Source organism: Nomascus leucogenys, chromosome 11 (assembly GCF_006542625.1).
Source record: "Nomascus leucogenys isolate Asia chromosome 11, Asia_NLE_v1, whole genome shotgun sequence".
Classification (NCBI taxonomy): Eukaryota; Metazoa; Chordata; class Mammalia; order Primates; family Hylobatidae; genus Nomascus; species Nomascus leucogenys.
The window spans coordinates 110,335,982-110,361,866 of record NC_044391.1 but is presented as its reverse complement, the minus strand read 5'-3'; the positions used below and the strand labels follow the sequence as shown (position 1 = coordinate 110,361,866).

Below are 25,885 nucleotides of genomic sequence, written 5' to 3'. Positions count from 1 at the left end.
GTAAGTTGGAGACTGGAACACAGGTCCGCTGTCTTCCAAGTTATCTCATTCCTATTTGCAGCTCATCCTACCATATCCTTGTGTTAGAAATGTAGTGAAACAAGTGAAGTGAGATTTTTATGAACCAGAGTAAAATAGATAAGTAGATAAACTAGATAAGTGTTTACTGAATTAATTGGCCTCAGACGTGAGAGCCTTCCAGGACACACATGGAACATTCTGACTGAGAGTTCAGAATTTCTCCAACAGAGAGAACAGAAATAAAAAACAATAGCTTCTTGTTAAAAGAGAGTGAACATGGTTCATAATCCCCAGACCGACGGCGCTTTTGTTATCTGCCTACTATAGCCTTTAGGATACAGCACTTCGAGACTTATACTAGAATTGTTTTGGTACATGTTTTGTTTTTCCCTAAAAAACTGAAAAGGTTGATTAATGACCAATTCATGTCTAAATCCTCACCACACAGAATCAATCTAATGTGTAAATGGCATGGGCACCCCATTCTCACCATTCTCCACACAGTAACCACAGTGCAATTCTTAACATACAAACTGAATGATGTCACTCCTCGTTCACTTTATTAAATAGCATCCCCTTGATTTTAGGTTCATAACATGGACTACACGCCTGTATAATCCCGCCCCTACTCAGGGTCATCTCAGAGTAGGCTGAAAACACTAATTGTTCAAGTCATTGTTCAAATGTCTCATTCAAAGAGGATTTCCTAATCTCCTGTATAAACCTGGCCTCATTGTATTTTCTCAAAGCAGACATATTTTCCTCTTTGCAGCATTTATCACAGTTTGTAAGAAGAAATGAAGTATAAAATGCTTGGCAATGGGTATCATGTGGGCACTGACCAATCAGAATATACACCACAATACTGAAGGTAGGGAAATGCTAATAAGTACAAGCTGAGTAGGCTGAGTATCAACCCTGTGTGTGTGAGTGTGTGTGTGTGTGTGTGCGTGTGTGTGTGTGTATGTGTGTGTTCCATGAAGGCAGAGACTGTGTCTGTTGGGCTATTCACTCCATCCCCTTCAGTCAAATAGCCTGCAGTAAATACCTATCTATTGAGTGGATAAATAAGTTCCAGTTATCATCATTTTGGCAGACTTTTGGTGGTGTGAGGGTGGAGGTGGAAATCTGCAGCTTTATCACTTACTAACTCTGTAATATTGGACTTTTAACCTTTCTATGGCTCAGGTTCCATGTCCGTGAAATGAAGACAATACTAGTACTCACATCATCCATTTGGGGAGAAGATTAAAAGAAATGATTCTCTGTTAGGGCTTTATAAATTAGCTGTTACTATTGCTGGAAGGGCATGTGTCACTAAGTCACTTGGGTAACCCAATTATTTGCCACTTCGCAGTGTAATCTAAAGACAGACAGGCAAGATGAAGTTAGGAGTTGAATCAATAGGAGGACATACAGGAGAAGATACAAAGGACAGAAAAAGGGAGACAGAAGTGAAAGAAAGAAGGAGAAGCAGAAAAAGGAAGAAAAGAAGAATGAGGTCATTAATTGAGGTCCTAGTATATGCCTGCCATTTTGTATTCGTAAGTATTAGTTCCATATCTTACCACAACCCTTTGAAGAAGGTTATGGCCAAAAGTACTCAGCCAGAATACCATAGTACAGTTAGTGGTATTGTGAAAGGAAATGGCATAAAGTTTAAGTCTTGGTTCAACAGTTTCCATCCAGTGGATACTCACCTCCTCCTCCTCCACTTAGACAGAAAGAGGAAATTCTTGAGAGTCTGCTTGACATTCTCAGTCTTAGTCAGAAAGAGATGAAGACTAAAATTTCTTATCAGATATCTACATAAACTTCCCTAAATAGATTGCATCTACTTAGCAGTAAGTTATAAGCTGCTGCCTAATAAACCAGACTTGTTTTAGTCTAAAAAAACTGCAGCTTTTGGTTGAATGGTTTTACTGAAAATGTCAGCACTCCATAATGAGATGTATTTTAAAAGGTAAAGGATTCAGAGAAAAAAAGGAGGATTCTTTTTAGGAATACAGAGTGCTCTGCTCTGACACAAACTCTGCATAATTTACATGTCAGGAATATCTAAATTCAAGTAAACATACAGGCTTATAAATAGTTTGGGGCCATCTCAAGTTCCTGGGTTGTGTGTTTATTTATTTAGACATCATTCACACTTTTTCCCCTAAGAACTCATGGAAAAACATTAAATTGCATATTCCAAATATTAATAGCATTGAGCTTTAAGTGGCAATAACAACAAATATAGGAATAAAAATATATTGTGTTTGTACAGCTCAGAAAGGTTTACAAGGTCCTTGAATATCAACATTGTCCTTTAATCTTCACAAGAACCCTTTGGTCTAAATGTTATTACCCTCACTTTGAAGACAAAGCAACTAAGGTCTACAGATCCTGAAAATGACTTGTTCAATGCTTTGCACCCAACAAACAGTGGTGCAGGAACTTGACATAGGTACTGAGACACCATATCCAGGCATAGTGTTTGCTTTCTCCTCAGTACTACCAACCTTTAAAAAGTGGACCCTTCAGTGTGGTGTGTAAACATGGTAAAACCAACCTCTGCAAGAAGCTGTTGAGACATATCATTCCTAGAATTTTTCCTTCTAGCCAACTTCTTCTTCAAAACAACAATCAAGACTGTCTTTTTCCACCCTTGTCCCCTTACAGTGTTCCCTAGCTTGGGGAAGAACCCTCCCTCCATCCAGGTATTCAAGCTAGAGACTCGGGAGTCATTCGGACTCACCGTATTTCCTCACATTCCATGCCTAGTCCTACAGATTTTACTCCTAAGGTAAAGAATGTCAGCGCCACCCACCTCTCTCCATCTTCCTTTTCACCACTCTAATTCAGTCTTTCATCATCTGCTGCCAAGATGATTGCAGTCACTCTTGCTCTAGGCTTGGGTTACTAGTCATCCAAACCTGATTTACTTACATATACCCTTGCTCCCTTCCAATCCCTTCACCCTACTGCAGCAAGGGGATTCTTTGGGGAAAAAAAAAAAAAAAGCAAATCTCATCTTTACTGCCCTACGCTGGTTCAAAACACTTCAACAGTTCCTGCTTTTCTGAGAAATGACAAAAACCTTACCCTGGTCTAAAAGTTTCTGCAGGGTCAAGCTCTGCGTACTTCTTTAATTCCCTCTCAAGCCAAGTCTCTCCACTCCATTTCCTTTATCTTCTTTCAGATCCTTGTATTCACCATGCCCCCTCCAACTTAAAGGCCTTCGTACATGCTGTTCCCCCTGCTGGCAATGTTGTTCATGAATCTCCACCTAGTTAACTCCGATAGAGCTGAGCTCCATTACCCTTTACTCCAGCAAGCCTTCTCAAACCTCTGTGGCTACTCCTCTTCTTTCTGATATACACTTTCAGACCACATATATTTCCCCCTTATGGTACTTATCTTGGATGCTATTGTATAGTTATTTCTATGATTACGTAATTAATGTCTGTCTCCCCTCCTATACTGTAAACTCTGAAAATACAAAGTCAGTTCTTAGCCTTGTGTCTCCAAGGTTGTAGTATCCAAAACATACTTCTGAAATGAATTGCTAAAAACACAGCTATCCTTGCACTGCACATCCTATATGCCTTGGCTCATGCTGTTTGGGGAACCCGACTTTCAGGTTTATACATTGAAATAGTACCCCACAAAAGAACATATTTTCTGTCAATAAACAATCGGTAACACTGCGGAAATGTTCATGCCAAAATAGTGAGAAAGAACAGGATACAGAATGTTACCTGCCGTATCCTTCCAATTTTGTATCAACAACAAAATAATCCGCATATCAAAATGTTAACAGTGATTATTTGTGAGTGGTGGAATTTCAGGTGACTTTTATTACTTTTTATGCTTTTATTTGCCAGAGTTTAGTTTTTCTGACCATAAACACATTAAACTTTTTGACGCGAGAGGTATTTTTTAAATAAATTACTCATCCTTAGGTTTTCAGCTTAAATGCTATCTATTCCATGGAGCCTTACCCTCACCTCCCCTACCCACAAGTGGCTAATATCTTTCCTCCCCTTAAATACGCACAAGGCCAGGCGTGGTGGCTTGGGCCTGTAATCTCAACACTTTGAGAGGTCGAGGTGGGAGGCTCACTTGAGCCCAGGAGTTTGAGACCAGCCTGGGCAACACAGGGAGACCTTGTCTCTACTAAAAATAAAAAAATAAAAAAGTTAGCTGGGTGTGTTGGTCCGCGGCTGTAGTCCCAGCTACCTGGGAGGCCGAGGTGAGAGGATCACTTCAGTCTGGGAGTTCGAGGTTGCAGTGAGCTATTATAGCACCACTGCACTCCAGCCTGGGGTACAAAATGAGACCCTGTCTCCTTTGATCAATCAATCAATGTGCACATGCCTCTATCAGTGCTTCCGTTGTGGCCTTAATCACAGTTTTTTTTATATTACAGTGCTTTCTATCCTACCCATTCCTCCCTCCGCGCATATTAAGTGGATGCCCCTCTAATGTAGAATCAGTGCTTTATTTTTATCTTGTCTCCTCACTGTGCTCAGCAAAGAGTCAAAGAGAGAGCAAGGGCTCAACAAATGAGCAGGTCACAGAATGAAAAATATAGAACCATGAGCTCCATTCCCTCTGTTGTGAGAGCCCGTCTTCCCTGGCGAAGGAGTGTGTGCATCTCATCTAGTTGCCACTTTTCCTCAGCACCATTATCACTTCCCCAATTGAGGAGATGGAGCCTAGGTTCTCCCCCCAGATAAAAAGGCACCTGAGAGCTCCGCGAGTCTTCAGTTTCCTGGGATGACAACAGTTTCACCAGCAGAGGGCAACAGCGAACTAGGAATCACAGGCTGGACGCAACCCGAGAGCTTCCAGTGCCCACACCCAGTTACTCAAATCATCACAGATACCCTCCCAGTGGCCCCAGCCCCACACCCAGCAATACTTTCAGTTGCTCTTTTAAAGCTATGTCAAATTATTTTGTGGTTTGGAAATAATTTCCTTCCAAGAAAGATTTTCTTTTAATATTATTCTCTCTTTCTCTCTCTCTCTCCCTCTCTCTTGCACACACACACACACACACACACCACACACACACACTCAGTAGAGGTATCTTCCTTTATATTAAATAGTTACTATTCCTAATTTACAAATCAGCCTTCATGCACCCTTCAAACCCCTTAGCCCAGCCCTTGAAAAGATAGTATCTTGGCTAACCAGGAATCAGCAACCCAGGAGAAAAAAACTGAATCATTCATTCCACACATATTCCCTGATCACCCACTGGGTTTCAGGCCCTGAAGAGGATCCAATTTTGTTTTGCTCTTCAAACACAAACAGATGAAAAATGCATGGCACTAAAGGAAAGCAATTTCTCTCCCTTTGAGTTAAGTGGAGTCTTGGAAATCCTTTAGCTAACTAATCCACATATTCGCATATTTTTCTTTCAGTCATTTGGTTACTCTTTCCCTGGGTCTTTCCAATTTGCTTAAAATACAGGACTCTCAAAGTAAACACAGGATACTAATAGAAACCCAATGGTCACCAACCTTCCCTGTTCCCAGGTTTCCTGACTTGACTCCCTGGAGTTCACTTTTCCCCCCACTATCCCATGCAGACAGTCACATACCAGGCTCTGTACTAATTACCAGGAACAGAGAGAATATTATATCACTGTTAAGGAATATACAATCCTCTGAGATGTGAGGGGGAATATGTAAGGAAGAGTAGTGTGGTGTAATGAGGCTTGACAATGGTAACTCAAGCCCACAGAAGCTGAACTCAGGTCCCCCGATTCCCAGCCTCTTGCCCATAGGGCTTGCTACTCCAAGTACCTATTTGATGCCCTTGAAGAAGGCTTTCTTATCAACCCTTCATTTCCTGCTGTTTGGTAAAAATCTCAAGGTTGGAAAAGCACAAGTTGCAAAGTATGAATGATTCTTTGAAATGTTCACAAGGAAAGGACTCAGGAGTTATTTATTCATTTTGTTAACACTTCTTTAAGGTGCACTTAATATAAGACAGATAGAGTATCCCCATAAAAGACAGGTAGGAAAAACCTGGAAACACCCGTTTATGTTCCCCTAAAAGCTACTTTTTCTCTTTAGTAAGGAAAGTCCTACCATGAGTTCCATCATATTGTTCCAGTTGATTACAGAAAAAAAAGTGGCCATTTTTTTCTTTATAAAACAAAGGGCTTTGTAAGTTCTAAAAATACAATAAAAATCACAAACGTTAAGTTTTAGTTGAAAGAGATAGACATACACCCAAACACACACACACACACACACACACACACACCCCAGGTTTGAAGCTTCTGAAATTTACATGTACTGAGGAATAATTCTACCATGAATTTTTCTTAGATTACAACAGAAGCCTCCATATATTGAGGGTCTTCTATGGATCAGGTATTGTGCTAGTAGCTATGCACATATCATCTCTTTTAATCTTCACCAACAATCCTGATAAACACAGATGAACACAAGATTCCTAAGCAGTGACGGGCTATCACACAGGTCTAGGGTTGGAAATGTAGCTCTGCCACCTACTAGCTGTACAATCTTGTAAAAGTTACTTATCCATTCTAAGATTTGGTTTTCACATCTCCAACATGAAGATAATAATAGTGTATTTCTCATAGGACTATTGTTAGGATAAAAGAGATATGAGATACGGAGAATTTAATGCAATACCAAGCACACAAGAATATTCAAATATTGTTGGTTATTAATATGATGGTGATGATGATGAAGATTCTTCTAAATCCCTTAAACACTTCATATATTCATTGAATAACAAATGAGTTAATGTGGGTGAGTGAAGTAAATCTACTTAAAGAGAAGTCCTCAAGCCTGTAATAGTTTTCAGATATACAAAATATTTTCATTTTAATTTCCTAAAAAAATTAAAAGAGAAGTCATTAATTCCATATGTATGTGTGTGTGCATATATATATATATATATATATATGTTTTATAGGTGTGTGTATGAGAGAGAGAGAAGGAAAGAGAAAAAGGTTTCTGTCTGTCAGTTTTTCTGGCGTAACTAGTTGTATTTTTATTATACTACAAGTTACTGGAAGTTATACTTAAGTTTCTCTGACTTAAAATACAGACCATGCATTATATGTAAAGTTCCCTTTGCAGGCGGCTGCTGTGGAACACCTTATAAGTAAGAACCTGGAACAGTTGGAAAAAAAGATCCAAATGGAAACTCATGAGAGTATCAGTTGAAGGAGTTATGCTACATTCATTTAGATACCCTAGCCAGAGAAGCCAATGGAGGAGGTGAATACGAGCCCCCATCAGAAGACACAGGGCAGCAGCTCAGGATGATATTAATAGCTGAAAAGTGAAGTTACTGATTTGTGATTGAACTTCTTCTCACTATGTGGCATAAAGAAGGCATTTCTTTAGAAAACCAATACCAAGTAATCAGGCCAGAAGTAATCCCCCTACTGATCCAATCAATATTAATTAAGCCACTATTGCACTCCAGGCACTAGTGGTATAATGGTGAACAAAACAAGCCCCTATTCCTCTGGCGCTTACATTCTAGGAGGGGACACAGACAAAAGGAGACAGACACATCAATACAGAGACCTGGAGAAAAAGGAAATGGGAGAATACCCGGGAGAATAGTATTCTAGGTAAAGTGAAACGCTGTTGCGAAGGCCCTGAGATGGGATCCATGGAGGTCCATGAGACAGGAAGGAGGCCAGCATGACTGAAGCAAGAGAGCAAAGAGTGTGGAGGGAGATTGGGGCAGAAGCCAGATCACATGCAGGGACACAACACATTTTTTTTTTTTGCAATTCATGACTATTTTTCATACGAAATGGTTACGATCCCCCACTTTACAGATGGAACAACCAAGCCTGAATAAAGTGACATGGATGAAGTGACAGAGCCAAGGCCAGAATCCAGCTAGCTGACTCTCATCCCAGGCTACATATGTTCCATTAAGCCACTTTTCCCATCTATTTTCCTTACAGGACCAGGCAATTTTGCTCTCTCTACTTCACTACCATCAGTACAAGGATATTTTAAATGCCACACAAAAGAAAAGAATCTGGGCACAGCCCCATCCTTCTCTTTCCCACAAGACCACTGAATAGCTCAAGTACTCTACAGCACACCAGGAGCTAACAAGAGGCCGATCCCTGACCAACTTTCTTCTCCTCTGAATTCACTTGAGAAGATTCACTTGATCAGAAGCCAAGGAAGCTGGCAGGAGAACAAGACCCCATTCTAATGAGGCTGCAAGGAGAGAAGAACAGAGGGACAAGATAGAACAAATGTACACATCTTGCCACCTCCATTGTTTTATTCTTTTAAGCAGGAGAGAGATCTGCCTGCTGTAGCATGTTCGTTACAGCTTGTATCTTAGAGGGGACACAGCCCGGATCAGGCAAACCCAAGATGAGGCGATGTGCTGTAAAAATACTCTAAGGAATCCCACAGAAATCTAAGAGCATGAACCACACACAGCACAGCTGGGCTTCCTGGTACCTGGAAAGACACAAGGAGCAAAAGCTACTCTCTTAAGAGTGGTCTCTGTCATGCTTCCTGTGTCTCTCTACACACCTCATGTTTCCTCTTGACTGGTGTGCGCCTTCTGCTACCATAAATATTCATTCCTCTTAATTCCTTCTTGCCTGTGACCTTTAATTGTTTACTTAGTCCTGACTGTACATGAATTTTCAGATCTGCTCACAAAACTAACTGCAGTATCCCTGTATCTCTCAGTTCAGTTTCCCAAGATAGAGAATTTTGTTCATCCAGATCATTCCTTTAAGCTCTCCCTTTGGGTCACAGACTGTCTAATGACTTAACCTCTCTTTGTCCAGTCAGTTATGACCAAAGGCTGAAGTTCCACTATAGAAAATAGGAACTGCCTGCCAGTTAAGAGCAGCTTATTCTTTTTAAGAACTGCTTTATCTATTCTTTTTTTTTTTTTTTTGGTCTTGCCACACAAATTTTAAAATAAATGTGTCTATACCTACAAAAATATCTTGCTTAGATTTTGATAGGAATTGTGTTTGATTTGTATTTCAAATTTGAAGAAAATGGACATCTTTACTATGTTGACTCTTCCAATCTACAAACGTGGTATATGCCTCTTCATTTATTTGGATCTGCTGTGATTTCTTTTATCAGCATTGTGTAACTTTCAGTAGTCAAGTCCTACACATGTTTGTGTGATTTGTACCTAAGTAATTCTTCTTTATTTTGCATGATTACAAATGTTATTGCATTTTTAATTTCAGCTTTTACTTCTTTATTGCTAGTATATAAAAATATAACTGACTTAAGGTGCTGATCTTGTATTCTGAAAATTTGCTGAAATAATGTATTAGTTCTGGAAGCTTGTTTTGGTAGACTCCTTATAATTTTCTAAATAGATTTTCATGTCATATACAAATAGAGATAGCTAATATTTTTCCTTTCTGATTTGTATGCATTTTATTTTATTTTATTTTTGCCTTATTTTGCTGGCTAGAACTTCCAGTATTACATTGAATACTGTAGTAGTGAGAATGAATACCCTTTCCTTGTTCCAAATCTTAGGGGGAACCACTAGACATTTCCCAACAGCATGATGTTACCTATAGATTTTATGCAAACTTTTCTATTAAATAGAGGAAAGTTTTCCTCTTTTTTGTTTTTATCATGAGTGGGTGCTGAGTTTTGTCAAATACTTTCTCTGCATCAGTTGATATGGTGATATGATTTACCTGCTTTAACCTGTTAATCTGGTTGATTATATTGATTGATTTTCCAAATTGAACCTGCCTTGCATGCCTAGAATATACACACTTTGGGTTATGATGTATAATTCTGTTTACACCAATTTTTTTTAAATATTGTGTTATATTTGCTATTATTTTAAGAATTTTCATATCTATAGTCATGAGGAATACTGATTTATAGTTTTATTTTTGTACTGAGGAGTACTGATCTATAGTTTTATTTTTGTACTGTCTGGTTTTGGTATCAGGTTATACTGGCTTCATAGAATAAGTTGGGAGTATTTCCTTCTGCTTTATTTTCTGGAAAAAGAAACGTAAATTAATGTTCATTCTTCCGTAAATATTTCACAGAATTCTGAGCCTAAAATTTTCTTTTAGAGGAATTGTAGTTACTGTTGCTGTTGTTGTTGAGATGGAGTCTCGCTCTGTTGCCCAGGCTGGAGTGCAGTGGGGTGATCTCGGCTCACTGCAACCTCCGCCTCCCAGGTTCAAACGATTCTCCTGCCTCAGCCTCCCGAGTAGCTGGGACTACAGGTGCCCACCACCACGCCTGGCTGATTTTTGTATTTTAGTAGAGAAGGAGTTTCACCATGCTGTCCAGGCTGGTCGCGAATTCCTGAGCTCTGGCAATCTGCCCACCTCGGCCTTTCAGAGTGCTGGGATTACAAGCATGAGCCACTGTGCCTGGCCGGAAATCTTTAATTATAAATTAAATTTCCTAATTTTAGAGCCGGGGTCTCTCTGGCACCCTGGCTGGAGGCCAGTGGCGTGACCATAGTTTTACAGTCTTTTATTTATTATTTATTTTTCTACAAATCACACACACAAAGAAGTTCGCTGAAATCAACATTTGAAAGAACGCTGACGTGTTACAAATGTACACTGACTGCGTTTTTTAAGTTACAGCGTAAGAAGCGTGTAGTAACAACTTGTATCAAAACAGCAGATAAAGAAGCTTCTCTCTACTTCTTCACAGTGAGGGCTACAATTGAGTCAATCTCAAGGCAAGAGGGAAAAAAATGACAGCTCCAAAGCAACCAGCGTGACTTTTGAGAGAAGAAAAATTCAGTTCAGGAACTAAAACTGCCCACACTGAGGAAAGCCCTGTGCCAGGGACACAAGAGCAGCTGCCGTGGCCCTCCCTGTACAGCAGTCCTGCTTCCCCCTCCAGGAACTCTGGTAGGAAAGGCGGGCGAGATGCTCACCAGTTACCCTTCTGTGGAACTGAAGCCTGAGAACAGGACAGGGCTACAGAGAGACAGTCCCAAACTCCTGGGCTCAGGCAATCCTCCTGCCTTAGCCTCTTGAGTAGCTGGGACCACAGCCATGAACCACTGTATGCCTAGCTAATTTTTTTTTTTTTTTTTTTTTGGTGAAGACAGGGTCTCGCTATGTTGCCTAGGCTAGTATCCAACTCCTGGGCTCCAGTGATCTCCTCTCCCCCTGCCTTCAGTCTCCTGAGTTAGTCAGTTTCCTAATTGTTATAGGGCTATTCAATTTTTTTCTTTCATGTTGAGTGAGTAGCAATAGTTTGTGTGTTTTGAGAAATTGGTTAATTTCATCTGAGTTGTCAAATTTATATGTGTAGAATTGTTAGCTATAATCCCTTATTGTCTCTTTAACATTTGCAGCGTCTGTAGTGATATGCTGTGACATCCCCTGTTTCATTCCTGATATTGGTAACTTGTGTCTCCTCTTTTTTCTTTTTCTTTTTTTGGTCAGCCTTGCTAGATGCCTTCCATTTTATTGATCCTTTCAGAGAGCCAACTTTTTGTTAATTTTTTCTATAGTTCTTTTGGTTTGTTTAATTTTTTCACTGATTGCTATTCTTATCTAAGTTATTTACTTTCTTCTACTCACGTTAAGTTTGTTTGCTCTTCTTTTTCTAATTCCTTGAAGCAGGGACTTAGGTTGTTGATTTGAGACTTTCTCTCAATTAATATGTACACTTTTTCTTTAGTGTTATAAATTTCACTTTCAGCACTGTTTTCACTGCATCCCACACATTTTGATAAGTTGTATTTTTTCTTTATTCAGTTTAATGTACTTTTTATTTCCTTTGAGATTCCCTCTTTGATCACTGAATTATTTAGAAGTATGTTTAATTTCCGAGTGTTTGGACATTTTTCTCTTTTTTTATTATTTATTTCTAGTTTGACTCATTGTCAGAGAACATACTCTGTATGATTTTAATTCTTTCAAATTTGTTGAGTTTTGTTCTGTGGCTAAGGATATGGTAGCTCTTGCATAAGCAAAATATTGCATCAGCATCCATATGTAATGTAGATGCTTAAAAAGAACGTGCATTCTGCTGTTATTGAATGAAGTGCTCCATAAATATTAATTAGATCCAGCTGATTCATGGCGTTGAGTTCTTCTAAATCTTTCCTGGTCTTCTGTCTAGCGGTGATACCAATTACTGAGAGAATAGTGTTGAAGTCTCAAACTATAATTATGGATTTGTCTATTTCTCATTTCTGTTCTATCAGTTTTTATTTTACATATTTTTCAACTCTATTGCTTGGTACATTCACATTTAGAATTGCTATATCTTCTTGGTGGATTGTCTCTTTTATCATTAGATAATATCCTTCTCTGTCCCTGGTAATTTTCTTTACTTAGCACTCTACATTTTTAATTAATTCACATGGCAAAGCAATTCAGAAACCACAGCAACTCTTGGACTGTAAAGTTCTGTCTACTGAACAGACCATTGGAAGCACAGGCTTCCTTCTCTTCACGCTTCTTGCTCTACGTGCTCTTCTTAACCCACCCTACCTTCCCTACAGGACATTTTGGCACAACCCAGGAAACCCCTTAGAGAGAAGACAACGCACTGTTTGCTCCTAACAGGCTATAAAAGTCATTTGTATAACTGCTGTTAAAATGGTCTAAAAGTGTCGATGGCCTCAATAGTAAGACTGAGGTCTTGTTTGTTTGCTTTAAGGAAACACACTGGCAGGCCCCTAAATAATGAAGACTATGTTTAAATTATTGAGCAATTATTTCCAGAGGCTAATGCATTTCTAACAATGTCAACACCCTATTTGATATCCTTCAGTAACTTAAGATAGAATGCCTATAGAGGCCATGAATGCAACATAAAAGCAATGGTGTGCTGTAAATATTAAACAAGTTGTAAAATAATCATAATAATAATGTCCTGACTTTATTACCTTGGTATAAATAACTGTCATAACTGATTTCAAGACACCAAAGTGAAGTTCCTGAACATGAAGTTGGAAGAGATGGCCCGGCGCGATGGCTCACGCCTGTAATCCCAGCACTCTGGGAGGCTGAGGCGGGCGGATCACGAGGTCAGGAGATCAAGACCATCCTGGCTAACACGGTGAAACCCCGTCTCTACTAAAAATACAAAAAAATTAGCCGGGCGCGGTGGCGGGCGCCTGTAGTCCCAGCTACTCGGAGAGGCTGAGGCAGGAGAACGGCGTGAACCCGGGAGGCGGAGCTTGCAGTGAGCCGAGATTGCGCCGCTGCACTCCAGCCTGAGCGACAGAGCGAGACTCCGTCTCAAAAAAAAAAAAAAAAAGAAAGAAAAAAGGAAAAAAGAAAGGAAAAAGAAAAAGGAAGAGACACCCATAGGTGGCTCTCATGAAGGGGTAAGAGCTGGTTCCCACACACCACTGCACACTGTGTTAGAGAATAAAGAGGGGCTGCATAAGGCAGTGCGGTGGCAATGTATTGGCAAAGCTGGGAGCACACAGCCTTTCTGAAGGCATTCCAAATCAGATTTAAAAAAACACGGAGCATAGCGGAAATGGCCTATGGATCCCCAATTTGTGACTCCAGAAGAGAATATGATCCAAACTCCTTAGGCTACCATTCAGAATTCCTTACCTTCTCATTCATTACTATTTTTCTGGCTTGTTTCTACTTCTCTCACTCTTGCTCACTATAATCCAGCCACGTTGAACTGTTTGTGATTCCCTGAGCCTGTCTCTGTTACTCTGTACATATTCTTCTCTTTTCCGGGAATGTTTTTTTGTTGTTGTTGTTGCTGCTGTTTGAGACAGAGCCTCGCTCTATAGCCAGGCTGGAGTGCAGTGGTGCGATCTTGGTTCACTGCAACCTCCGCCTCTCAGGTTCAAGCGATTCTCCTGCCTCAGCCTCCTGAGTAGCTGGGACTACAGGCCGCGTCACCACGCCCAGCTAGTTTTTGTATTTTTAGTACAGGCAGGGTTTCACCATGTTGGCCAGGATGGTCTCAATCTCTTGACCTCGTGATCTGCCTGCCTTGGCCTCCCGAAGTGCTGGGATTACAGGCGTGAGCCACCGTGCCTGGCCTTCCAGGAATGTTTTATACCATCATTTCTTTGGAAATCCCTCCTCCTTTTTAAATTTTGATGTCTTCTTTACCTAATGTAACAATATACAGTGAGTTTTATGTTCCCGTGGAATCATTTGTAGGGCCATATATCAGCATGTATCATACTCTGTTGTGACTTTGTTTACATGTCTTTCTTTCTCACAAGACTGAAAGCTCCTTGAGGATAGAAACTGTGTCTTACTTATCACTGTACTTTTATCACTTAGGGCAGAGTTGGGTTTACAGAGGGAGCTCAGTAAATACATAAACAAATGTATGAATTAATCAATATAAATAAATACTACTACTACTAATAGTAATTAAAAGCCAACTCTTACATGACATAACATATGGCAAAAAACTGTTGTAAGCATTGTACATTATTAAGTAATGCAACCATTGAAATAACCCTCTTAACATCCCCATTTTATAGATCATAAAACTGAGGCCCAGAGGACATAAGAGATTTGTACAACCATGGCCAAATAGCTTGTAACTGATGGAGCTAGGCATTTCGCTGCATCAGACTCCATTCACCTCTTGACTTTTTCTGAGTCCTCCCTAACTGGTAGCAGTCATGAGAAAATAAACACTTCCAAGTACATTTGTGACTGTAGCAACTAAGTGCCCTCACTGTCTTATAATGCAGGTCACTCAGAGACCATTAGCTATCAGGATAAGGTTGCTGCCATGGTGAATTTATAGAGAAAAGCAATGTGTTTAATTAAGTGGTTGTCAAAAACACCCACCCAGTATGAATGGATTCTGGCAAGAGAGATGCTTTTGTTGCTGCCAGAGTCCTGCCACAGGTCATTAACATCTTGATAGATTTGAGGCACTTTCTAGCCTGAATACTTTCACCCAAAGACAGAGGCAAGTCTTACTGGGCTTTGAGTTGCTTGGAGGCCCATGGACACGGAGGCAGGACACAACGGATGGACCCTGCTAGTATCAGCCAAGGGCTTCATACAGTGGATTGCTTGATCAGAACTAAATCAGAACCAAGTGTGTGGTAAGTTCTGAGCCCAGACATGTGCCACACACTGTACTAATCACTGGGAACTAGGTTGAGATATGCTGAATATAAGTGACTCAGAATGAGGCCCTGCCGCAAGGAGTGCCTTCTTCACAAAGTGCACAATGAACTACACTTTGTCGTATAATGTAAGCACAAAGAAGGGAGATAAGATTATTCCAGTTGAATCAATATAGAAAGGCTCTATGGACTTGGTATCCCTGAATGACAGGAGAAGGCCGGGTCAGCAGAAAGAAGGGAGAGGCATACAAAACAGAGGAAACGGGGTGAGTGCAATCATGAGGCCAAGGGATAGCACCGGAAATTTGGGGAAACAGCAGGCAGTTCAATTTGACTGATAGAATTTGTAAAGGCTCATAATGGTAAGTCAGGCTGGAGCGAGAAACTCAGTCATGACATACAAGGGCTTGTGGATGCAACAGATGTATATGGAAGCAGTGAGAACCCACTGAAATTCTTATGCACGAACATGAGAGTGATCTGGACCAGTATAATTCTCAAATTTTAATGTGCATAGGAATCAACTGGCGATCCTGTGAAAGTGCAGGTTTGTATTCAGTAGGCCTGGCTGGGGTGAGGACTAAGGGTCAGCATTGCTAACAAGCTCCCAGGTGATGCTGGTGCTGCTGAATTCAGGACCACACTTTGAGTAGCAGGGGTCTAGACTAGATGAGCATGTACAAAAATCCATGGGGTTGAGTAGAAGATGCAGTTCAGAAATGGTGGTTTCCATGGTACTTTTATCATTCAGTTCCTCATGATTTAATAAGGATTAGAAATCCCTGATTTCCAGTTTATTTATCTTTTCGCTTTTTAATTATTGGTAGTAGTGTTTTTATTATATGATTAGCAATCCTGATAACAATGAGACTGTGACAAGGTAAACGTGTGATTGGCTTTAGTCCATCAGCATTGCCCACCATCCCTTACAGGCATTTGACATTTTTGTTGTTCCCGGTCAAAGACTAAATAAAGTCAAATGAACAGCAAAAACCAGAGAAAGATCTGGAGAGGAAAAGGTCTCTGAGCCTGCCCAATGAACCCCTGATCCTCTTCCCTGCAAACAAAAGACAATCAACAAAGAAAACAGACACAGGCACAAAGATTATTTAACCAATTTGATCTGCAGTGATCACTGTATCAGGAGATGAAAAAAAATCACAAAAGGCAGCAAGAGCAGTGTAATGAGAAGACAACTAGCCTGGGAGAGAGGCGTCATGAAGTCAAGCCCTCCTGTGACCCTGAATAAGTGGTTGCCCTTTGACAGGTCATTTAATCTCTAGGTTTCTTCATCCATAAAATAAAGCCAATAGTTCCTCCCTGCCTTCTCCCATGGGTCTGTATGAGAGTTGCATAGGGTAGTAGGTGTGAAAGCGATCACATACAGTGTCACTTTGGGGACCAGGATACTTAAAAGAGGCAACCCTGTGCCTGGAAGACAGTCCCTGATCACCTATTCTTCAATGTTCCTTTGTCTCCCAGGCTGCCCTTCTTTTTTTTTTTTTTTTTTGAGACGGAGTCTCGCTCTGTCTTCCAGGCTGGAGTGCAGTGGCGCAATCTCGGCTCACTGCAAGCTCTGCCTCCCGGGTTCACACCATTCTCCTGCCTCAGCCTCTCCGAGTAGCTGGGACTACAGGCACCCACCACCACGCCAGGCTAATTTTTTTTTTTTTTTTTTGTATTTTTAGTAGAGACGGGGTTTCACCGTGGTCTCAATCTCCTGACCTCGTGATCCGCCCTCCTCAGCCTCCCAAAGTGCTGGGATTACAAGCGTGAGCCACCATGCCCGGCCGGCTGCCCTTCTTTTTATTTAAAGATCTAATAGAGCCCTTTCTTCTGCAGAATCTTTCTAAATTAAGCATAGATGCCCTTCACACTTCCACTTGCTGCACCAAATCCAAGAGACAGCATTTCTCTGTTTTTCAAATAAGTTTTGGCCAGAGGAGATCCAGTATGCTCTTCAGGGAATGCCGAATATGAAAGAGGCAACCCTTGTCCATTGAAGGTTACAATATAATACTGAGGCACATGTGGAATCTTTGCACAACAGTGGAAGGGCTATTATGGCAAAAGTGAGGACAACACACCAGGTTGCATCCTTATTTCTGCAACTTTAGAGCAGTGCTACTCTTCTGAGCCTGGCTTCTCCCGTTTATAAACTGAAGGTAATATTTCCTACCTCAGACTGTTACTGTGAAGATTAATCTAAATGAAGAAGAGACTTTAAACTATAGAGTGCTATAGAAATATTATTATTATAGAAATAGCCAAAAATAAATGGGGATGCTTCATATAGTTTCATTTATCTTTCCAATCATAAAGTCTTACTCTGCCCCACTGAAAGATGTTTCTTACTTGGAGATTCAGTTTTGAAAGAATCATAATAAACCCTTACATTTGTGTGTCATTGACAGTTTGGAGAGTAATTGTCTGATAATAGGTGAATGATTAACTTTATAAAAACTATATGGTAATCAGGAGAAATATAAGGAAACAACTGAGAGAAGTTCCATTTAGAGATCATAAAAGTTATATACATTTGCACTTTTCACAATAGCAAAGAGATAGAATCAACCTAAATGTCCATTAATAATAGACTGGATAAAGAAAATGTGGTACATATACACCATGGAATACTATGCAGCCATAAAAAAGAATGAGATCATGTCCTTTGCAGGGACATAGATGGAGTTGGATTTGGAGGTCATTATCCTTAGCAAACTAATACAGGAACAGAAAACCAAATACCCCATGTTCTCACTTATAAGTAGGAGCTAAATGATGAGAACACATGGACACATACAGAGGAACAACACCCACTGGGGCCTACCTGAAGGTAGAAGGTAGGAAGAGGGAAAGGATCAGGAAAAATGACTAATGAGTACTGGGCTTAGTACCTGGGTGATTGAATAACCTGTACAACAAACCCCCATGACACAAGTTTACCTGTGTAACAAACCTGCACTTGTACCCCTGACCTTAAAAGTTAAAAATAATTGTATGCATTTGTACTTATAATGACAAATGCATGGACATCAAAACATTTGGTGCATTTTAAGTGCTCAGTAAATGTCATTATTAATATGTAACAATTTTTGGCAAGAATACATAAAAATAAGCTTGAATTATATATTATATATATCAAAAATTAAAAGTGGTTGTGCTTCTTTCAAGAATAGTAAATATCTAATGAACTAAAGGACCTATTAAATGGGGAATCTTTGCATAACAGAGGAAAAACTATTAAAACAAGGGCATATTAAAGCAAACCTCAACACAAAAAAAGACATATTAAGACAAATTCACCAATTAAAAAAACTAAAAAGTCAAACCCTACCCAAGTTCACCCGGCTTTACTGATAGTAAGTAGTAGATCCAGGATTCAAAGCCAAACCTTCTGATTGTGAATTCAGTGCTTTCTCTATGATACCAGGCTGACTCTTGAACTTCACTTTGATTCTACTGTCTGTATGTTCCACATAGACAGTCCGATTTCACATATTAATTACACTGAAGCCCTGGGATAGACACCAGGTGGAGTTGGGGGAATAATGAAACATATTTTAAGTATCTTTTATAAAGATGAAGAACAAGAATTACCAGTTTTTAGATACCTTAGGCAACTACTCTCAATGAGGAATAAGAAGAATAAAAACAACAATCACCCACGACCACTTCACACTAACATGTGTGGAGGGAAGATGCTGTCTCCTCCTGTCTCTTTAACCATTGTAGACAAAGACACCTCAAGTACATTCTGCTGAAGAGCCACTTTATTGCCATCATATCATACTTTTTGAGATTCCATAGAGTGTCAAGATGTTCTCCTTGGTGCTGGTTTAATGGATCCTTTCTAAAAGCATAACATAATTTTTTTTAAATAATCTTTTTTTTTTTTCAGAAGGGCCAATAAGAATAATAGGAAACTGCAAGGTGGAAATAAACACTATCCTGTCTTTATAGATGTATGTAACAGTCCTGGATGAGCCGGCCTGGAGGCCCGAATCCTAATTGGGGATTCATTAGAATTCTCTTAATGGTGTCAGCTAAACTGGAATCTCGCTGAGGTTTAGGGCTGCATCTCTCCAGTGCCCCTCTTGGACTCTCTGTTTATTCTCTTTGTTTATTTCTCTTCCCAAGTGCCTGCAAACTTATTTTTCTGATTTTACTGAATAATGTGTCCATATCAATTTAGAGAATCACAAAGCAGCTTACCTGAATTAATCTGAGTACTACTCCTTGGAAAATGGCTTTACCAACTTAATGTCAGTAAAATAAACAACATGTGCATTGTTTTATTCTTCTAAAATCTGAAAAATTCTCATTTCTCATTCACATCTAGTCCCAACAATTTTAGATGAAAGGTTGAGGGCCGATAGTGATCTTTATAAAATGGGAATTGATTGCACTTTCTCAACCCTTCAGTGCCTCCCCATCATATATGGGATAGAATCTAAGTTCTTTAACATGATGCAAAGGCCCTTAGGCTCTTCTCCAGTCTCTTCTCTTGACAATTCCCACCTTGCCCTCCTACATCAAACTATTTCTAGGAGTCTGATCAAATATGACTAAAGACTGAGCTGAGTTCATCAGTCAACTCACACCTGCATCTTTGGAAAGAATTAGAACCCAATCAGCCTCAAGACCAATGCAGGAGTGCAGTCTATTTTCCTTGCTCTATCACTTATATGTTCTTCATTTGGGCACTTCATGTTCTCCAGCCCACATTTCTCATTTATAAAATAAGAATCATAAAACCAACAAAGTTGTTGTGAAGCTAATGTAAGTTCACAGATGTGAAAATCATTTGTAATGTGCTATACACAGTAAAAGGGCTTTTACTCTCATCATTCTGAAATGGGAATCCTTGTTCCAAAGCCAGGCATGCTAGACAGGCAGCCAGGTTGCTAGACAAGCAGCCGGGAGTGTCCCATCTCCATGGAATGAGCTAAAAGTTAATGTGCATGAAGCTCAGTCATTTTTGTCATACATAAAAGAGAATCTCGGCCGGGCACGGTGGCTCACGCCTATAATCCTAGCACTTTGGGAGGCCTAGGCGGGCGGATCACAAGGTCAGGAGATTGAGACCATCCTGGCCAACAGGGTGAAACCCCATCTCTACTAAAAAAGAAATACAAAAAATTAGCCAGGCATGGTGGCGGGCACCTGTAGTCCCAGCTACTAGGGAGGCTGAGGCAGGAGAATGGCGTGAACCCGGGAGGCAGAGCTTGCGGTGAGCCGAGATCACGCCACCGCACTGCAGCCTGGGTGACAGAATGAGACTCTGTCAAAAAAAAAAAAAAAAAAAAAAGGAAGAGAGAGAATCTTGTGTGGTTCATGAGGCTAGGGCAGTTGGTCCATATTACAGCTCCTATAATTCATAAGAACTATATAAATGGGAAGCGAGAAGCCAGGAGTAATTGCAAGCTCTTACTTTTCTGGGCCTGCATGTTTGTTTATTTTCTTTAGTTTTTTGGTTTGTGGTTGCTGTTGGGGGAGTTGGTATTTTTGTTTATGTGATCTCATTGTTGTTGTTTTTGCCTTTCCCTACCTTGGTGTGCTAGAATTTTCAAACAAACAAAAAGGCTTAAATATGAAAGGCCATTTAAATCCTCCATGAACGCTCCTCTTTTCGACAACTATTTTTTCTTATTTTTCTGCTTGAAAAGTAACAGTGGCTGGACTAGTAACCTCATTTATTTGGACCAGATGCCTGAACCATCATCTTTACAACTAGCAGCCCTTTCCATTGCATAACGCATCTCGGAACCCACGATGAGGTTTTTAACAAGCAAAGAAAATAAACTGTCAAATTCTCACCATGGCAGAAATGACTGAAATCAGAACGTTTCCTGAACGTAGGTTTTAATGGGGAAGAGGAGGTAAAGGATTTTGGCAGAGAGAAGACCAAAAAGAACACCAAGGAACTATGATTTAAAGGGGATGGATGGGTTCCAAAGTGCAAAGGAAGAAAGTCTGCAAGCAAACAAGCAAATATGATAGTAAGAAATTGCATGTATGCAGGACTCATCCCTCATTATTGTACTTAATTCAAATAGGTACCACAAAACAAAAGAGAAATGTAAAATGAGTTTCTAGATAGGCTTTACCAACTTTTGAGCTTCCTGTTAGGTTCAAGCTGGGTTCAAAGTTTGGGTCTTTGGGGGACAGCTGTTCATACTTTTCTGAAAACTACTGGTGTTACCAATCATTGTAGTTGATGTTAAATCAAGCAGGCAGAATCGTAGTGCTAAGCTTCAATACAGTTCATACAGTCTGACTTAGCTTTGGACAATTTATGTCTACACATCTTTATAATCACTGAATAAAAATAATCAAGCAAACAAAAGAAGCATATTTCTATATAAATAAAACCAATTACAATGTGCAAGATTAAAGAAATTACCAGTTCTACTATCTGAGAACTCAACAACAGCCTTGACTAGATTTAGAAATACCACATTTGTGTATTCTTTCTTGTAAGGGAGATGCAGTGTAGAAACAGATTAGTTAAGTGTTTGCTACTGATTGGATCTCCAAAATCTATGTTGACACCTATTCTAATCAAGGCAGACTATTCATTTGCAGAAGTCAAATATCACAATGGATGGGAAGTGGGGGGTGGGAAATGAAATGCATGTTGGTAAAAGTGAATCAGGAAAAAGCCTGAATTATAGTTTTCTTTTCGTTAGAGGTAACGCAGAAATGACAGGGATGGATAGTATAGAAATGAAGGAAGACGCTACAAAAAAAGTCTCTTACTAATAGTTATCACTTGTGAACTAAGAGGGGCACAATCAGCTATTGAAAGTCCATGTGCTAGGCATCTTGCTAATTTACCAATGTTATCTCATTTGGTCCTCTCAAGAATTCTTCAGATACATACTATTATCTCAGTTTTATGCATGAAGAAACAAAAACCCAAAATTGACAGATAGGTTGGTGTCTAAGAGTTCATTTTTATTTATTTGAAACAATAGTATAAAATGGTGAGCAAGCAGATGAACTCACAGGTGATAATGGTTCTACTTTCCATTGATTGAAAAATTTGTTCTGCTGGCCTGGATGGTAAAGCATTCAAGTGTTGCTCTCCTGAAACTTACTCTAACAAGACATCCTGCCCAGGAGTTAAAGATTAATGATTATTTACTCAAGGTATAGGAATCACTGAGCTTCTCTGCTGAACCCTTTTGTGATCAAGTTACCAGGCCAGAAAACAGAACTTACTGAATTAATCAAGTATCTGAACTGGGTAGTCTAATCAAATTATCTATTTAATATTAAGGCTTCTGTAGTAAAAAAAAAATTGCCTTTTCTCTTACTATGGGGATGTTTTACTTATTATAAAGACCATGGTATTACTAATATTTACTTGGCGGGTAAAGAGATGGTCACACAAACAACAGAATTTCTGGGAAGGCTAGAAAGGTAACCATCTTTGTGGTGGTATTTGCAAGCAAAGCTCTTATGGATAAGAATCTTTGGGGGGAATGCAGGCAGTTACTGAAGCAACAAGGGCTTGAATGTTCAACGTGGTTTTTATCCTAACTCCGGAAATGTACCTGACCTAGCTATCTTCGTGATTTCCCCTGTTTTTCTCTTCATATGATTGTATATAAGATGAAATTCAAAGTATATATGTTGATTTTATCTATATTCTTTCCCAGACTTTCTTTCCATGACACCTAGAATGAGATGATTAGTAGTTCAATGTGTTTATAGGGGGAGTGCTTCTAAATAAGAGAGATTAGAACGAGAGAATTAGGAAGCCAATATAACAGTCTTTGAGAGTGGAGATACAGGCCTGGCCTAAGGTAGACGTAGTGATGGTTGAGTGAGGGGACCAGCCCAGAGAACAGGTATAGGAGTCCTATCTGGTCATATCATCAGCCACGGAATGCTGGAAAATGTGACTAACCTGATAATTCAATCATTTATCTTACGTAGCAACCAGACAAATTCTACCACAGGTCCATCTCCTATTCTGTTACAGTGATGTCAAGGAAAATGCTGTATTTCCATGGGCCTTCACTTAGCTGTAACTACTCACTTTGTCAAGAGCCAGAAGCCTTGAACGGTCTCTCCAGAAGTCTCAGCTACGTGACCTTTCAAGTCTTCCATGGCGGTCTCAATGGCCCCCGGCTGGGTGGAAAGGAGAAAATACCTAGTTTAGAGCAGACTTAGCCCACTTTGCGCTTATGATTAGTTAGCATATCCCAGCAGCTCCTCCGGAAAGCTGGTCACAAAGGATATAGTTTATGCAGTTGCCTGTATGCCTGTATGCCTAACTGCCTTCCAGAAAACTTAGTCTTGAACTCTGGTAAGCTTTTCTCCGTGGGTAGAGAAAAAGTGGTCTAGGCCCCATCTTCTATAATCTTACTCAGATTTTATTATATAAATGAAGACAGCCACTTTCAGAGGAACAGTTTTCCCAAACAAGCATTATGAAGTTCAAAGCCTTTAGGAATCTGTACGTTTTTAAATTAAACCTTTTTTCTCTTCCTAGAGCCCATGTCAATAAAAAACAAAATAGCCTTCTTCCAGTGCTCTGACAATACATTTTAGCTGACTCACGGAGATAAACTCTTTCAGTCTCCTCACCTCATTTTCTGCAGCCTTCCCCAAACAGGTGTTACTACTTATAGGCCCAACCTTAGCTTAAAGATTGTCATCTGTTCTAGTAAGTTCATAGACTCTTTAGCTCGATGACTCTCAAATTTCAATGCCCATCAGAATCACCTAAAGTATGTGTTAAAACATAGATTTCTGGGACTATACCCAGAGTTTTTTATTCAGCTGGACCAGGGTGGGACCTGAGAATTTGCATTTCTAACAAGTTCTTGGGCGCTGCTGGTGGTATGGAAGCTGTACTAAGAGAACCACTGCTCAAATGTACTTCGACAGAGAAGGTTGTGCCAACATCAGTCACCTCCAGTGACCCCACTGGTAGGAATAGATGACTGTGGAGGGGAGTTGCCTAGGATTCTATGACAATTTTCCCTACACTCAACCTTCACTCCCTGTGATGCAGTCTGACTCTTCCAGTCCCACTTGTCCTCTCAAAAATAATACTTTCTTTAATGACTCAACATGGGTATTTTTTTGGGTCTCTCTTCCTGTATTCTCATAATTTTGGTCTCAACAAATATAACTTAGTAGTGAGACTAATATTTTTCAGAAGAAAAAATTGTTAAGTAAAGAATAATGAAATAATCCTAAAATAAGCATTTTATTGAATGCTTTTATGCCAGGCACTTTGCCAAAGATATGTGAAGATGAGTATAATCATGTAGAATTTTTAAAACCTTATTTGCCTCGCTTATGGAAAATAATTGGCAAAGCCTATCAAAATGAAAAATGATCTATCCTTTGATCCAGATTTTCACTTCTGTGAAATTATACTAAAGAAATTTTTGCATATATAGAAAATGACATATCTATAAAGTGTTCTTTGCAGCCTTGTTTTTGGATAGCAAAAATTTCTGGAAAAAAACTGCAAACATCTCTCAATAAAGGACTAGGGATATATATTATAGGATACATCCATGCAATGCAATATGATGAAGTTATAAAAAGTGTGAAGAAAATTGTGTTAATATGGAAAGATTTTTAAATGTATAATCAAATGAAAGAAAACAATGAACAGAAGAGAGGGTAAAATATGCCATTTTCTGCATAAAAAGGAGGAGAGGGAATAAAAACAAATATTTATGTTTGCTTCTATATGCCTAAAGTAACTCTTAAAGGATATATAGAAACTATTAACATTGGTTCCCTATGGGTAGTAAAGAATGTGATGAAGATGGGAGATGAAGGTGATGTTTTGCTGTATACCTTTTCAAAAGTTAGACACAAAAAATAAAGCATGTTCTTTACAGAATGAATTGGTAGCCTCTGGAGTTCTATCAGTCTTCTCACTGTGCTGTTCTTATCTTTGGTAAAAATGTAGGTCAAGCCCTTATAGAACACAGACGGAAAATATACCCAGATACAGAATTGTACTCTCCCCCATCTTACTATTATAGTTACTGTAATAAGTTAACTTTAGTCATTTGGTGCCAAATATAATATAAAAGCATAAATACATTGACTTGTGATGGGGACATCAGGGTTTAAATCTCAGCCTTTCTTATGAGGATCCATTATACACCATTTTGTCATTCTGTACATCAGTTTGCTCATTTATTAGATGGATAATAACTGTAACTGAGTCATGCTATGAAACACTATATATATTATTATATATAAAATGGTAAATACTGATTAATAAAAATCTTTATCATCATTCTCATTATGGCTGATATTAAATAGAAGGAAAATAGTTATACCGGAATTTGGGGATCAAATATTTACTGTAATTGAATAATCTGCTCTGAGACATCATGCAGCCTAAGGCAAACAGGGAAATACGGTGGAATAATATGTACACATCATCTGACACAGCATAACAGGCAATATTGTCTTTTACAGTCTAGCGCTGAATAGTTTCAGTCAAAGCAAACCTACTGGGGACTTTTGAAAACATATGTGTTTGTTTCCTTACATTTCCTTGAGCTAGACTAGCCTGGGGCCAGTTGTCACACAAACAATGTTCATGTCTGTGCTAATTTTTCTCCGTGTACTGAGCTCATTAGCTAAACAGGAGCGGTATAGAAAAGAATGTCTCTGCAGACTCAGACACTTGGGTCTCTCTTGTCATGTCCAGACTGGAGTCACTTCACAATGAACACATAAAGTAAGAAAATCAGCTCTAAATCAGGTGTGATTTTTAAAGTCCAAGCAA

General features: G+C 39.4%; 1 protein-coding gene across 1 annotated transcript in view; it reads right to left on the bottom strand.

Moving 5' to 3' along the window:
• TPRG1 (tumor protein p63 regulated 1) overlaps nucleotides 1-25,885 on the bottom strand; it is a 150,306-nt gene that overhangs the window by 84,528 nt on the left and 39,893 nt on the right. The window contains exon 3 of the mRNA XM_003256642.4: nucleotides 23,153-23,244. Within this exon, the coding sequence (XP_003256690.1) occupies nucleotides 23,153-23,244 (92 nt within the window). The remainder of the gene's footprint in view (nucleotides 1-23,152; nucleotides 23,245-25,885) is intronic.